Genomic DNA, 15,308 nt, shown 5'->3' on the forward strand with positions numbered 1-15,308 from the left:
ATACTAATGTGCCAGGCATGTGTTGGGCACTTTGAATATACAGTCTCATTTAATCATCACAATTACCCTGGAGGTAGAAATAATTATTTCCTTTTATCTGTGAGGAAACAAAGGCCTAGAGAATTAGAGTAACTCATCTCATCACACAGCTGTCACATGTAGAGGTGGAATTTGAATTTAATTCTGTGTTCACCCCTGTGGTTACTGATTAGAAGTTGGTGTTTTCTTTTTTCCTTTGATTAATCAATCAGGAGTTGAAGCTGCCTTGTGCTTGGGTGGTTGAATCGAGTGGCATCCTTAATGTCCTAATCAAACTCTTGGAAGTGGTTCAGCCCTGCCTACAGGCCGCCAAGGAGCAAAAGGAGGTCCAGACCCCAAAGTGAGTGGCCCTGTATCTCCTTTAACTTCTGTTTTTTGGGGGCATATATGGGACAGATCTTGGGTACCTTTTGTGATTTGAAAATTGTGAGGTGTCTGATGAAGTCAAGAAAACTTTCCCATGTTGTATATGGGTTTCTGGCTTGCTCAGAGTAAATCATTTCTCCATTTGTAGGTGGATCACCCCAGTGTTGCTCCTGATTGATTTCTATGAAAAGACAGCCATCTCCTCAAAAAGGAGAGCCCAAATGACTAAGGTACATAATAAGTGTATATGATTGGCACAACTGCTTAACTTCTTCCACAAGAGCAAGAGAGTACAAGACAGTGGTGAAGAATGTAAAGCTCTCTGATCAAGAAATAAATCTCCTGAGGGATATTGATAGCTAGAGTTCTCTTCTGAATAAGGTGTTAGAATTATTTTTATGGAGCATCTTGCTAAGGGGCCCAAGAACTTAGCCTGGGAGTAAAAGTTCAGGAAGGGTCCAGAGGAGGAGTGGCTCTTCTGTTATGTAAAAGACTGAGCGTACAGCAATTTCTCCAAAAGGAAATGCTCCTTATATGAAGATTACATAGGTCAGTTATCTCAGTATCTTCTCAGAAACAGAGAAAGTACCTTTCTGAAACAGAAATTTTGTTTTAGTACAGCTAAAGTAATGTTCCCCTTTTGTGGAAAACAGTGGGAAACAAAAGGAAAGCAGAGGAATCACAGGACAAGGGTATAGAGGGTTTTGTGCCTATGAAGAGGCTAAGGAATAGGAAGGTTAATGTATACAAAAATACCTCTCTTGGTTCTCAAAATATACCAAAGGATCAGTATATTTCTTTCTCCTGGATTAAGTTTAGCAATGAACACTGATGAAGTTAATATTTATTCTTACAACCAACCTTGTAGAAAATAAAAAGAAATTTTGTGCTGTTATATTTAGTACTTACAGTCCAACAACAACAACTGGCGCTGGTTTGATGACCGCTCTGGGCGTTGGTGTAGTTACAGTGCAAGCAACAACAGCACTATTGATTCTGCCTGGAAGTCTGGAGAGACAAGTGTTCGTTTCACTGCAGGCCGAAGAAGATATACTGTCCAATTCACTACAATGGTTCAGGTACATGCACATTCAATGCTGTAAACTTTATTAAAAAGAGGGGAGGGAGCTAGGTGTACCTTTTGGTTTCCCGCTTCCTGAACCAGCAGTCCTGACATGTGTTATAAGGAGCACTATTAACATACCACTACGAAATTGGGTATAGTTTTCAGAGAACTGAGTCTTACCGCAGTCATCGGGTAGACCATGGATCTGTGGCAATTTGATAGTGTCCCACCTGGGAATGATTTTAATTATTTTGTCAAGGATTCGGGAATGGTTAGGGGTGGCGTCTGCTCTGTTGACAAGTTTACAATTCATTTTAGGCTGTGTGTATGCCTCTTTCCTTCCTGGGAGCCTTCATGCTTTCTCTCAGTAAAAGATAGGGATGGTATAAATTGTCAGGGCTCCTTACTACTGAAGCAGTTTGCCTGGGAGTTCTAAAACCTCCCCCCCTACAATAGTTGCTTTTTTTCCTTTTTTGATAGAGATATTTCGCTCTGCTTGAATTACTAGGTTAATGAAGAAACAGGGAACAGGCGCCCTGTGATGCTAACTCTCCTGAGGGTCCCACGGCTGAATAAAAACTCTAAAAACAGCAATGGACAGGAACTAGAGAAAACACTAGAAGAAAGCAAAGAAATGGATATCAAGCGTAAAGAAAATAAAGGCAATGGTATGGACATAGTTTTGAATCTTTCAAGGCATGTTTTACATGAAACTAATGTGCCTCTATGGCTTAAGTTCTGGCCGATTTCATTGTCATTTCTTATCATTCAGATTGCTTGGTGACTTAAAGATATATAGTCCTCCTTTTTGTGTGTGTTTTCATCTGGTCTTAGAATTGGCATTTGGAATGTTTCTCTTCACAGGGCCCAAGTGCTTGACTGGTTACTTAGAAAGGAGAGGTGTGAGCAGAAACGTCAAATTAAACTGTCTAAACTCTTACTTTCCTATTTGTAGATACACCGTTGGCCACAGAGAACACAAATACTGAAAAGGAGACAAGCCTGGAAGAAACAAAAATGGGGGACATCTTGATCCAGGGCCTGACAGAGGATATGGTGACTGTTTTAATCCGGGCCTGTGTGAGCATGCTAGGAGTCCCTGTGGACCCAGACACTTTGCATGCCACCCTTCGCCTCTGTCTGAGGCTCACCCGAGACCACAAATATGCCATGATGTTTGCAGAGCTGAAGAGTACCCGCATGATCTTGAATTTGACCCAGAGCTCAGGCTTCAATGGGTTTACTCCCCTGGTCACCCTTCTCTTAAGACACATTATTGAGGACCCCTGCACCCTCCGTCACACCATGGAAAAGGTGAGTCTTTTGGTGTGCAATGCTGATTTAGCTTTATATCATACCTTTGTTTTCCTTGGTCTCAGAACAGATAGACTTGGTTCTTCTTAGAGTCTATAGCCAGATATGCAGACTGTTATCACAGCAAAATTTCCCAGTGTATACTTAGGTGCTTGCTTAGATATGATAGATAATTCCAGTGAATGACATGAAAAACGAACAACAAAATAGATTTTCTACCCTTAAATTTATTATAGTAATAGCTCTTATCTACTAAGTTCTATCTGGCAATATAGGTTTCATGAACCAAAAACTGTTAATAAGGAATTTAGAATACCTTCCACCAAGTTTGTGTCTTAAAGATCATCCCCGTGTAGGAGTACTTCTCATGTGTTCACCTAAGAGCCATTTTCCAAACATTGGAGTAAAGTGTTTGGAATGTTTATAATTGCCAGACACTGGTAAGCTCTTTACCAAAAATACCCATTGTGCAGATCAGAAAATTGAGGCTTACGTGTTTCTTTTAGGAACTTAATATTAAGCAGTGGAAGAATGTCAAAGTAATTAGAAAAAATAACATTTGTAACATCATTAAGACATAAATGGAGGGGTGGGGAGCAAACATCTTACTAGTAAGGCTTCCTCCTGCTAATTGTTTGTCAACAGTCATGTGAGTGTTACTAGACTTCTATTTTCCTCTCTTGGAATGTTGTTTCCCACACGTATAAATAAATGCTACAATATGCATTTTTGCACATAGCTTTGTCGTATTTAAGATTATTTCTCTGAGAGCTTGGTAGAAATTGAATCAAAAGTTATATTTTTTAACTTGTTTGCCAGAAAGCTGGTACCACTTCATATATACAACTTTGAAAGTGCTGGGGGAAATACAAGTTCTTGTTGGATGAGAGAAAACTCTGAGGTTAAAGGAAATTATACTTGGGGGTGTTGGGAACAAAAGAAGGTCAGTGGCAATTTTAACATACCAACTTGGCAAAATGTAAATGCTTGATAATATCCATTGCAGGTACGGGTGTGGAGAACCAGGCATACTCTTACTTTTGGTAGGAGTGGAAATTGGTGCAGCCACATTGGAGGGCAATTTGGTACTGTCAGTTTAAGATATCCTTTGACCTAGAAATTCTATGGCTAAGAATTTATAACTAAAGTCAAGTATGCCAAGGTACATATACAAGAATGTTCGATGTAGAATTGCTTGTAATATCAAGAAACTAGAGATCTAATGTCCGGGAGAGGTCTAGATAAATAAATTGTGGCACATTTTTATAGTAAAATTACACTTTCCTGTATTTAAAAAGTGAGAGTTTTGTGTGTTTTTAAGTTGATTTTAGGGGGAGAGAGAAACATCAATTTTTCCCCTCACTTATTTATGCATTTATTGGTATGTGCCCTGACCAAGAATTGAACCTGCAACCTTGGCATATTGGGACGATGCTCTAACCAACTGAGCCACCAAGCCAGGGTGGAGAGTCATTTTATAATTGCAGCCTGACAGGCAAGATATAGGGATTAATATGCCAAGCTAAAGGGCATGGCTGGTTTGGTAAAAGCATTAAGATTCCAAAAGATGTTTATTTTTGTGAACAGAGTTCACGAAGGAATAGATAATGGAAAATGCAGTGAAGTTGTTTTGTTTACACTTTCCTGTATTTTCCATGATTATTTTGTGAGAAGAGCAAAACCCAAATGGATATCTAAGCCCTGTGGTATCAAGGCAAACAATCCATAAATAGTTTGATGTCTCCTGTGGCTATCATTATCTGAAACTGATTATTGGCTTTGAGGCATAAATAAAATGTTTAATTTTGTTCTTCTACATTGAGTGGATATCAATTTTACATATTTTTTAGAGTTTGAACCCTTCTGGTTTAAAACTAAGATAGCATTTAGGGAGATTAGGAGCTGGAATGATCAATGGTCTGAATACATTTCCCAATTTCTCTAAAGATCATATGCCATCTGGTCTAATAATTGATCATTTTGGGATATGCTTAGTGCTATAGCTTTTTTATAAACCACATTTTTTAATTGGAAAGGGATGGGACTTGAAAGACCAAGTTTATCTTTCTCCCAAAAATCTAAAGCTGCCATCCACTGTCTTGAGGAAGAGCTTGGTTAGTATTTTAACTCTTGGAAACTCTTCCTTGAGTATAATTGTATTTTTAGAAAGTAGTCGTTAATCAGCAGTGTTTCTCCCTTTCTTTACCAGGTTGTTCGCTCAGCAGCTACAAGCGGAGCTGGTAGCACTACTTCTGGTGTTGTGTCTGGCAGTCTCGGCTCTCGGGAGATCAACTACATCCTTCGTGTCCTTGGGCCAGCTGCGTGCCGCAATCCAGACATTTTCACAGAAGTGGCCAACTGCTGTATCCGCATTGCCCTCCCAGCCCCTCGAGGCTCAGGAACTGGTAAGGTTCCCTTTCTCCTGTCATTTTGAGACATTGAAGTCTGTGGCCTAGTATAACTCCAGATTCTGTGAAGAGAGCTATAACTTGGAAGGCCTGCTTAGGCAAGTATTGAGACATTGGCTGGTTGATCACGTGGGTCAGTTCAGAGGTACTTCAATAGCTTCTACAGTCCTTCCCTTTGTTAATCTCTGTGGGAGATACCAAGGATCATCCACTCTAGTCCTCACTTTCCAAGAACTCATTCAGTGTGGCAGCAGGGCTTATATACAGTAGAAGGTTTAGAGATTGAATGATAATAGAGGAACAAATAGACAAATGACTCATGATACAGTATGAAGTATCCAGTATAGGTATATTTTTGCCAAAAGTGTTGGCCTATATTTAATTATGAGGAAATAGTGAGGATAAATAAATTGTGAGATATTTTATAAGAAAAGTAGCCGAGATTCTTCAAAAACATTAGTATAGTACGAAGGGGAAAAAAGCAAGAATCTCCTAGATAGGAGGAGGCTAGAGAGAGATAACAACCAACAGACTTGATGGGATTTTGGACCCAAATAAAGGAAATCTGGAGCAATTTTAATACTATTATTACATAATATAATTGTATCTGTGTTAAATTTGGGAGGTGTTGAGATGATATTGTGGTTATGCAGAAAAATATCCTTGATGTTAGGTGTGGGTAGACATATTTAGAGGTAGACAGATAGTGATTTAAGTTGAGGGGGGCTAATTATTTTGAGAACCTCAGTGTGCCTGACCCTGTGCTGGGCATGTATGATCTCATTTAATCCTCATATTTCAAGAATGAGAACTTTGAGCTTTGTTGGCAGTAATTTGGCCACAATCCTGTAATACTACTGGATTTTAAAACAAAATCTCCCAACTACAAAAGCCTATACTCTTTTTACCATTTGGTACAGCTATATTAAATCCTGTGGGATTTGGGGAAGGTAAAACTCAGATTTCTGATGGAGTACTTGAGCATCAGAAATTGCCCTTGGAACAATATACAATGTCCCAAGCTTGTATATTGTGTAAGCCCCCTTCTAAGTCTCTATCAGTAAGCAAGCGTAGGTATCAGTTCACTATTGACTGATTTTTGTGTCTAATTTTGGCTTAGCTTCAGATGATGAATTTGAGAATCTTAGAATTAAAGGCCCTAATGCTGTACAGCTGGTGAAAACAACCCCTTTGAAACCCTCACCTCTGCCTGTCATTCCTGATACTATCAAGGAAGTGATCTACGACATGCTGAATGCCCTGGCTGCATACCATGCTCCAGAAGAAGGTATGTAGCTAGCCTACCACAAGAGGCTGGACACTTTGCCTGGGTCATTTCAACCAACGCATGAGCAACTCACTATGTGCCCATGCTCTGGGAATCAAGAATAGTAAGCCACACAGTGCCCTTCTTTAAAGAAGCTAACAGTAATATAGTATGACAGATGCGAAAGTAGTGGCAAGTCCTAGAGCAAGACACCAGACCTGGTGGAGGTTGGGCCTGTAGGGAAGTTTCTTAGAGTAAGTGTTTTCTGAAAGAAGTCTTGAATGATAAAAATAAGGAGATTGCCAGAGTTCTGACATATGAGAATACATCCTATCCAGTAAGAAAAATGAAGAATGATTATAAAGGAGATAATAGCATCTTGTTAGCAGGTTGAAAATAAAATACCAGGAAGTCTCTTATATTTTCACTCTCAGAAACAAAACATCTTTATTACCCAAAGAGCTGGGAACAATATTAGAAGATGTAGCTAGGCTTCTTCTTGACCTTTGAGATCACCATCCCAGTCTATCTTTATTCCTAGTTAAAATGCTGCATGTAAGTACTGGGAAATTCACGAATGAATTGGTTGGAACCCATGGTTCCATTCCAGTAAAATCCTTCTGGGTTTTATTCAGGATATCCTCATTTGATAGGTATCACAGGATTGCCAGAAATACTCCCTTTAGTAAGTCAAGAAAATGTGAGTCTTTTACTTTGGTATTTTTATCCATACAGCACTCTGATGCAGAGCCCCTAGCTTCTATGACGACAGAATCTTTAGCCAACCTTCTATATCCCCCCCAAAAAAAATAATTTAGCTATAGCAACCACTTGCTGACCTTCCCACTATACTAGACATAACACCAGGTGTGTTCATTTAAGCTTTGTGTAGTGACAGCCAAGGAAAGTGAGAAGACTAAGTAAATTTCCTCTGGTCACAAAACTGGTTAGTGATAGAATGAGGCTTTCAACCATGCTTGGTTACACAGCAGGTCCTTGAATAAAGTCATTTCGTTATAAGGTTGATGAGATGCCTTAGGAATTTTACTCTTGTTTATATCAGTTAGCCTGTGATAAAATTGATTTCATTAACATCATGTTTGCTTAAAGTCACAGAACCTATCAACAACATTAAGTGAGGACTTAACTATGCTACATTTCTCCTCATTCTTGAGTGAAAGCCTAGCAATAGAACTATGCAAACAGTTATAGTAACTTGAAGTGAAATTGTCCAAGCTGCCAAATAGGCACTAACATAGCACAGTTATAGAAGAGTTTTGTTTCATTTTTCTAGCAGAAAAATCTGATCCTAAAGCTGGGGGTATGACTCAAGAGGTTGGCCAGCTCCTACAAGACATGGGCGATGATGTGTACCAGCAGTACCGGTCACTTACTCGTCAGAGCAGTGACTTTGATACACAGTCAGGTTTTGCCATTAATGTAAGTAAATTCCAACCTCCTGTCTTCCTTCTCTCTTTCCAATACTTACGTGTTCTCAGTCTTTAGGGATATGCCAGGGAAATTTCAAAGGTGTTAATTTTGATGTATCTGCACATTATATGTTGCCTAAAAATTAAGGTGAAACAAGGCTGTTCCTGGGATTGTGTTTTCTGTCCTTGGGTTGGAAATGTTTCCTTAATTCATTTTTCATTCTCTTCCCCCAATCTCCTAGTCACTACTTATAGTGATGACTTCACACAGATCATAGTATATGGGAGACTGGGGGGAAGGTATTTAAAAGATCAACCAAAGACAATATGTAGCATTCACAACCAGTACCCTGGGAAGGAGTCTTACTATTTGGGGACAACTGTCTTTGAAATTAATAATAGCTCAGGTGTTTTCTTCTTCCATAGAGTCAGGTCTTTGCTGCAGATGGTGCCTCCACTGAGACATCCACACCCGGGGCATCCCAAGAAGGTAATGGTTTGCTTTTCTCCCTCTTTTGTTCTAATTTCTTGAGGACTACTTGATAAAAACTGGGTGTCCTAGACAGGGAGTAGGGGGGGATACAAGCATAATAGTCAAGTTTAGTTGTTTAAGTGAACTTTCTCAAGGTTGAGCTCAGTGTCCTGTAAACAAAGGGTTTCTGTATGCTGAAGTTAATGGAAATGTGACCTAACTAACCCTGTAATGGTTGCTATGGTAACATCCTTTAGTTGTACTCTTTAAACCACCCCATATATTTTTTTTTATGGTTTTCATGCTGGCTTTATAGAGTTTTGGTGACAGGGACAGTATTCCAGCTTTAAAAATGTTTACATGGTGGATTCTTGCCTCCATCAGTGTCAGCAAAGCCCATTGGCCTTTCACCAAGAATTAGAGAAATGTCACGTGGAAGCAATTCTAATGACAACTTTCAAGAGTTGCTTCTCCTTAGAAAATAAAGATCTTTTTTTTTTTAACCAAGAGCCCTTTACTTCTGATTGATTACAAATTATTCCATTCTGCTCTTAACGAAGAGCTAGTTTTCAGTTATATACATCACACACCTTCACTTGAGATTTAATTCCCTCGGTTTAATTTTTATTGTAGCCCATCAGTTTGTTTAACGATAACAGTTCACTAATATTGTTTTATTTCATAGGATCTGTTTTTGTTAAGATTTTATTATTTATGTTTAAAGAGAGAAAGAGAAATGTTAACATGTGGTTGCCTCTTGCACGCCCCCACTAGGGACCTGGCCCACAACCAAGGCATGTGCCCTGACTGGGAATTGAACCTGGGACCCTTTGGTTTGCAGCCCGCGCTCAATCCACTGAGCTATACCAGCCAGGGCTAAGATCTTTGAGACCTAAGTTAGGACACATTGTACTTAATGTCACACTACTTCCTGGAGATAAATCAAAAAGACTATTGATTGGTAAAATATTCATTAGCTCACTTTGATGGACTTACTGCCCATCTATAGTATATAGCAGAGGTGATAGCAATATCATTCAAGGGAGGCATTAGGCCCTTTGTGTAGTAGATTACAGTAGACACCAGAATGAATCAGATTTGTTCCCTGCACTTAAAGAACGTTGCCTAGTGAGGGAAACCTGCAGCCGTTATAATATAAGGTAACCACTGGAATGGAGGCATAAGGTATCATGGGCACATGATGTAATAGCATCTCAGAATGCTTGGATGAGACAGGATAGCATTTTATAGAAGCAATCAGCATTTTAGCTGAGCTAAATAAGAAAAGGGAAATGGCGAGAGATGTATGAACAGGTTAGCAAAGCTCCCTGATGTACTATATCCACAGACCGTGTCTGAGACCTGGGTCGTCCTACCTGTCTATTCTTCCACTGCAGTATGAGGAGGGCATTCAATTTGTACCAGTGGCCTAAGTGGAGAAATGGTTTTCTTTCTGCCCAAGGCTCGATTTCACCAATATTCCAGTGTGGGATTGAACGAGTATTTGGCTCTTTCTCAACAGTTTCAACTCCAGAGGAGTCTCGAGATGGAAAGAAAGATAAAGAAGGGGACCGGGCCTCAGAGGAAGGCAAGCAGAAAGGCAAGGGCAGCAAACCTTTAATGCCCACCTCCACTATTCTTCGTCTTCTGGCAGAGTTGGTGAGGTCCTATGTTGGTATTGCTACCCTGATTGCCAACTACAGCTACACTGTGGGCCAGTCTGAGCTGATCAAAGAGGTAATATTTTCAACTTCTGCTTAAAGATTTTATCTGTCATCACTTGACAGCTACTATGTTTTCAGTGCTTTGCTAGGAACTCGTGCATGTTAACCCAATGATGACAGAGAGACAGAGGCAGGCCTCTTAAGACACATTAAAGAGCAAGGCCTTTTTTCCATAATGTAGAGCCATCAGGCTTACTGCAGGGAATGCAGTTTGTTGATTGGTTTTGTAGAAAGTTGCTTGGCCTGCAGAGTAGAGACTCAAAAGGGCAAGATTGGAATCAGATGTGTTAGGAATCTGACCTAGTAACCTAATACAGGATCTTGGTGGAGTTTGGAGGGAATGGGGGTTAATTAAAGAGATGTTTTAAACATAGAAATGGATAAGAATTGAATTTAGGAGATGAAAGTGAAATCAAGGACTCAGGTGTTTTATATTTTTTATTACTTTTATATTATAAGAGGAAACTGTTTGAAGAGAAAATGTAGAATTTGAGAGCTGTGAGTCACCTAAGTAAAGGTGTCTAGGAGACAATAGATTAAACTAAATACATAAAAAGATTGGTGTTGATCCAGATATACTCACACCTGTGCAAAGACACCAGATGTAACAATATTAGTAATACAAGTCATAATTTATAAGTCCTGACATAGAATTATCTTCAGGTTAGATTTTTCAAGTGACAGAGCACTTTTAAAAACCACCTCATGTTCCCATATATGTAAAAGGGGTGCCCAAGGATGTTTCTTCATAAAGGGAACTTTGCTTCAGGGATCACAATAATTTTATGATTAGTAAGCAGTAAAGGGCCTGAGGGTGGAGCAGGAGCAATAATGTTGCAAAGAATCTGTGAAAGTAGCTGTCATTTTTAAGCCGTTTTACTTTAATTCAAGTTTTTAAAGCATATAATAATATGCTACCCCTAAGTGATTTATCAGTTATTCTTTCTTGGATGACCACCACCCAAATTAAATAAAACATTACAAATCCCACAAGCTACCTGCCCAAACCTTCTTGCATCTCCCCCTCCACTTTGAGTGTCCATAAGTTTACCATTGTCTTCAGTTCTTTTGTCTTAGATTGGTTTTGCATTTTATATGAATGGAATCTTAATATGTACTCATTTGTGTCTGGCTTCTTTTGCTTAACATGTTTGCAAGATTATTTTGTGTGTGTGTGTAGTTTTAGTTTGTTTTCAGTGCTGTATAGAATTTCTGTTGGATGGTATATGCCTAGGATTTGAATTGCTACTCTGTTGAGCTTTAGCAAATGATGCCAAAAGTTTTCCAGAGTGGTTGTGTCCATTTATATTATCACTAGCACAGCATATGGAAGTTCAGAGTGTTTCACCTCCTTGTCACCACTCAGTGTTTTTCATATTTTTAAAGATTTTATTTATTTATTATTAGACAGAGGGGAAGGGAGGGAGAAAGAGAGGGAGAAAAATACCAGTGTGTGGATGCCTCTCGCATGCCCCCTACTGGGGACCTTGCCTGCAAACCAGGCATGCACTCTGGTGGGGAATCCAACTGGCGACCCTTTGGTTTGCAGCGCATGCTTGATCCACTGAGCTACGCCAGCCAGGGCTGAATGTGGCTTCTTTAAATCCTTGGAGCCCTGGCTGGCATAGCTCAGTGGATTGAGTTCGGGCTGCAAACCAAAGCATTGCAGGTTCGATTCCCAGTCAGGGCACATGCCTGGGTTGCAGGCCACAGTCCCCAGCAACCGCACATTGATGTTTCTCTCTCTCTCTCCCTCTCTCTCTCTCTCTCTCTCTCTCTCTGTCTCTCTGTCTCTCTTTCTCCCTCCCTTCCCTCTCAAAAAATAAAATTTTAAAAATACATTAATTAATTAAAATAAATAAAATCTTTTTTAAAAATGTGAGGCTGAAACCCAGATTTGGGTATGTATTTTTAAAAAATTAAAAATAAAAAAATCCTTGGTTATCGGACTTCCATACAGCTCCATTTTTTTTTTTGACAGTTCTGGGTAATATTTGTTTTGTAGTCTAGATGTAATTTTTTCTGTAGTTGTAGAAGGAGGCAAAATGTATTTACCTACACCTCCATCTTGACTGGAAGTCTAAATGTTATTTTCTGGTTTGGCCGGTTTGTGTGGTGGCTTCCACATCTCATTTCCTGGTGCTGCTGATACTATAGGCCATGTGTGAAAAGCCAACCGAATGCCCCACCAGCCATCACTCCTAGTGCCCCAAAGTTTCTTTTTGTCTGGTTTGCAGTGGTGTGCCTTCAAGGACCTGCATTCACCTTTGGCTCAGACCAGTGGATGCCTCATATTTTTTATTTTAGTCATTCCAGTGGGTTTGTAATGATACTGCATTATTGTTAAAATTTCCCTGTCTTTATTGCCCATTTGGATGTGAAGGATTTCAGTCTCTTATTCTTGTTTTCTATTGAGTTCTTTATACGTTCTAGTTATAAGTTCTTTGTAGAATATATAGAATAAACATACATTTGGCATTTATTTCAAAGTTTTTCTCACTTAATGTGAGTCGTAGTTATAATTTATAGAGGCGTTACTTGTGGAATAAAACAAATGCAAACTTATTAAGTATCTGCTGGGTACATGTCAAGTGACCCATGAGTACTGGGTATTCATAAATGCATTACAAATACTCTTGATAATCCTCATCTCAGCACTGAAAGGTTGTTGGTGTTGCTTCCCTTAATAGAGAAGAGACAAGGCTCAGAGAAATCAATAACTTGCCCAAGGCCATACTTCAGAGTAGCAGGACTGGAATTGAAACCTAGGTCTGTGGTTCCAAATCCTTTTTACTTGGTCATATTGCTTTCCCAAATTACAAAAGGTTTTTTTTTTTTTCCTCCCAACTTTTAGAGTGAGAGGAAGGGAGGGAGAGAGGGCGGCAGAAAAACATCAACGTGTGGTTGCCTCTCACACACCCCATACAGGGGACTGGCCTGCAACCCAGGCACGTGCCCTGACTGGGAATCAAACTGGTGACCCTTTGGTTTGCAAGCCAGTACTCAATCCACTAAGCCACAGTAGCCAGGGCTACAAAGGGGTTTTTTTTCCCCCCAATTTTAAAGTGTACAGTTTAGTGGCATTTAGTACATTCAGTTGTGCAGCCATCATCTCTATCTACTTCCAAAATCATCAGTGCATTTTGATCCAAAATCTGCTTGAATGACAACAAAACTAAGTTTTCTTTAAAAATTTTTTTTTATTTTTAGAGATGGTAAGAGAGAGAGAGAAAGAGGGGAGAGAAACATCAGTGCATGGTTGCCCTCCATGCACCCCCACTGGGAATCGAACTGGCAACCCCTTACTTTGCAGTCCGGTGCTCAATCCATTGAGCCACACCAGCCAGGGCCTAAGTTTTCTTTTAAGATAAGGAATTATCGGGGCACAGATCTTTGTTAAAGGGAAAAAAAATAACTTAATTTTCTTATCTGTTGGGCTTCTTGCTATTTTAAGTAACCCTGCATTAAATGTTTTTGCATATCCTTATCTATGACTGTGCTGCTTTTCACTCAACCCCCACCACTTTCTAGCCCAGGGGTCCTGAACACATTGTAGATGTAGATGTCGGTAATATTACAATTTAATTGAATACTGAGGGTGGTAGCACTCAATTAGCAATCAAGACTTGACTCCTTGCCATTGACTAATTCTTTGTGCAAGCCACATTTCCTTGGACCTCATATTCCCCATCTCTCAGATAGGGGAAATATTGAACTGTCTTAACTCTTTCATAGATTTGCTGTGAACCATTCTATTTAAATATCACACATAAAAAATGTTTTAAGAAAAGCCAAGTAACATCTAAAAGAAGATAAGTAGAATGTTTAGTAGGAAATGAATGAGATTTGGAAGCATAAAATCTGTATTTGCTACCTGCTTAGCTTTTACCTTTAAGCCTTGGTTTTCTCATCTATAAAGTGGACCTGGTGATCACTGACTAGGTGACTTGAAGGATCACCTGTGTGTGTGCTCCTTGATGTGCAAACAATATGGCATGATTGTACTTATGAGTAAATGTCATGATTAATGGCTTTTTAGGATTGCAGTGTGCTAGCTTTTGTCCTGGACCACCTCCTCCCACATACCCAGAACGCAGAAGACAAGGACACGCCTGCCCTGGCCCGCCTTTTCCTCGCAAGCCTGGCTGCTGCCGGGAGTGGCACAGATGCCCAGGTAGCCCTTGTGAATGAAGTAAAAGCAGCCCTGGGACGGGCACTGGCTATGGCTGAGAGTACAGAGAAACATGCCAGGTAAAATTCAGGCCTGACCTAGTGCTGGTAACCAGTACTATCCCCTTACTTCATTATAGGCCCATGATATTTGCATTTGAACAAGAGTTTTTGGTTATACTGACACTACATTCTCTCAAACTGATTACATTTGGAGGGGATAGGCAAATGCCTTAGAGAAAACAAAGGATTGTGTTCATTCTTCAAGTAAGAGGTTAATTATTCAATCTTATTTTTGAATTATGTTTAAAGGAAGTAAAAAATACTACTACCCAAAGAGTGAGTTATCACCTGATCATTTACTTTTAGAAGGAAACAGTGTACTTATCTGAGGCAAGTTAGTGAAATGTGGCTTAAGAACAGGTTGTATTCACATGACAGAGGTGTCAAACTTCTCTCCCAGGCTTCAGGCAGTGATGTGTATCATCAGTACTATCATGGAGTCCTGCCCCTCCACCTCCAGCTTCTACAGCAGTGCCACAGCCAAGACCCAGCACAACGGCATGAACAATATCATTCGACTCTTCCTGAAGAAGGGACTGGTTAATGACCTGGCCAGAGTGCCTCACAGCCTGGACCTGTCCAGGTAAACTCATTCCCAAACCCCTGCCCCAGGCTTTCACCCTCTCTTTAATCATGCTGCTTATTTCTCCATTTGCCTAATATTTCATGTTTTCTTGTCAGATGAGTAATGAGCAGCCAGTGTGATAAGGAAAAGTTTGGGTGTAGGTAGGAACCTGAGTTCTTAGTATTGTGGCTTTTTCAAAAAATATATTTTTTCAGATTTTATTTCTTTTTAGAGGAATGGAGGGAGAAAAACATCACTGTGTAAATGTTTCTCCTGTGTCCCTTACTGGGGACCTGGCCCCCAACCTGGGAATCGAACTGGTAACCCTTCGGTTCACAGGCCAGTGCTCAATCCACTGAGCCACACCAGTCAGGGAGTATTGTGGCTTTTAAGAAAGGCACTTTCTTTTCTTTAGGTCTTAGTT

General features: G+C 39.9%; 1 protein-coding gene across 14 annotated transcripts in view; it reads left to right on the plus strand.

The window, feature by feature from the left end:
• Positions 1-15,308, plus strand: part of HUWE1 (HECT, UBA and WWE domain containing E3 ubiquitin protein ligase 1) — a 156,512-nt gene that overhangs the window by 106,364 nt on the left and 34,840 nt on the right. For 12 of the 14 annotated variants that reach the window (XM_045832740.1, XM_045832716.1, XM_045832783.1 and 9 more), the window contains 12 exons: positions 252-379; positions 554-635; positions 1,308-1,484; positions 1,980-2,139; positions 2,427-2,785; positions 4,995-5,190; positions 6,314-6,481; positions 7,755-7,900; positions 8,317-8,380; positions 9,885-10,099; positions 14,126-14,337; positions 14,720-14,902. In XM_045832740.1, the coding sequence (XP_045688696.1) occupies positions 252-379; positions 554-635; positions 1,308-1,484; positions 1,980-2,139; positions 2,427-2,785; positions 4,995-5,190; positions 6,314-6,481; positions 7,755-7,900; positions 8,317-8,380; positions 9,885-10,099; positions 14,126-14,337; positions 14,720-14,902 (2,090 nt within the window). The remainder of the gene's footprint in view (positions 1-251; positions 380-553; positions 636-1,307; positions 1,485-1,979; positions 2,140-2,426; positions 2,786-4,994; positions 5,191-6,313; positions 6,482-7,754; positions 7,901-8,316; positions 8,381-9,884; positions 10,100-14,125; positions 14,338-14,719; positions 14,903-15,308) is intronic. The other 2 variants (XM_045832758.1, XM_045832829.1) reach the window with 1 other exon arrangement.

The sequence above is a fragment of the Phyllostomus hastatus genome, unplaced genomic scaffold (genome assembly GCF_019186645.2).
Source record: "Phyllostomus hastatus isolate PE091 unplaced genomic scaffold, TTU_PhHast_1.1 phas_contig_10, whole genome shotgun sequence".
NCBI lineage: Eukaryota > Metazoa > Chordata > Mammalia > Chiroptera > Phyllostomidae > Phyllostomus > Phyllostomus hastatus.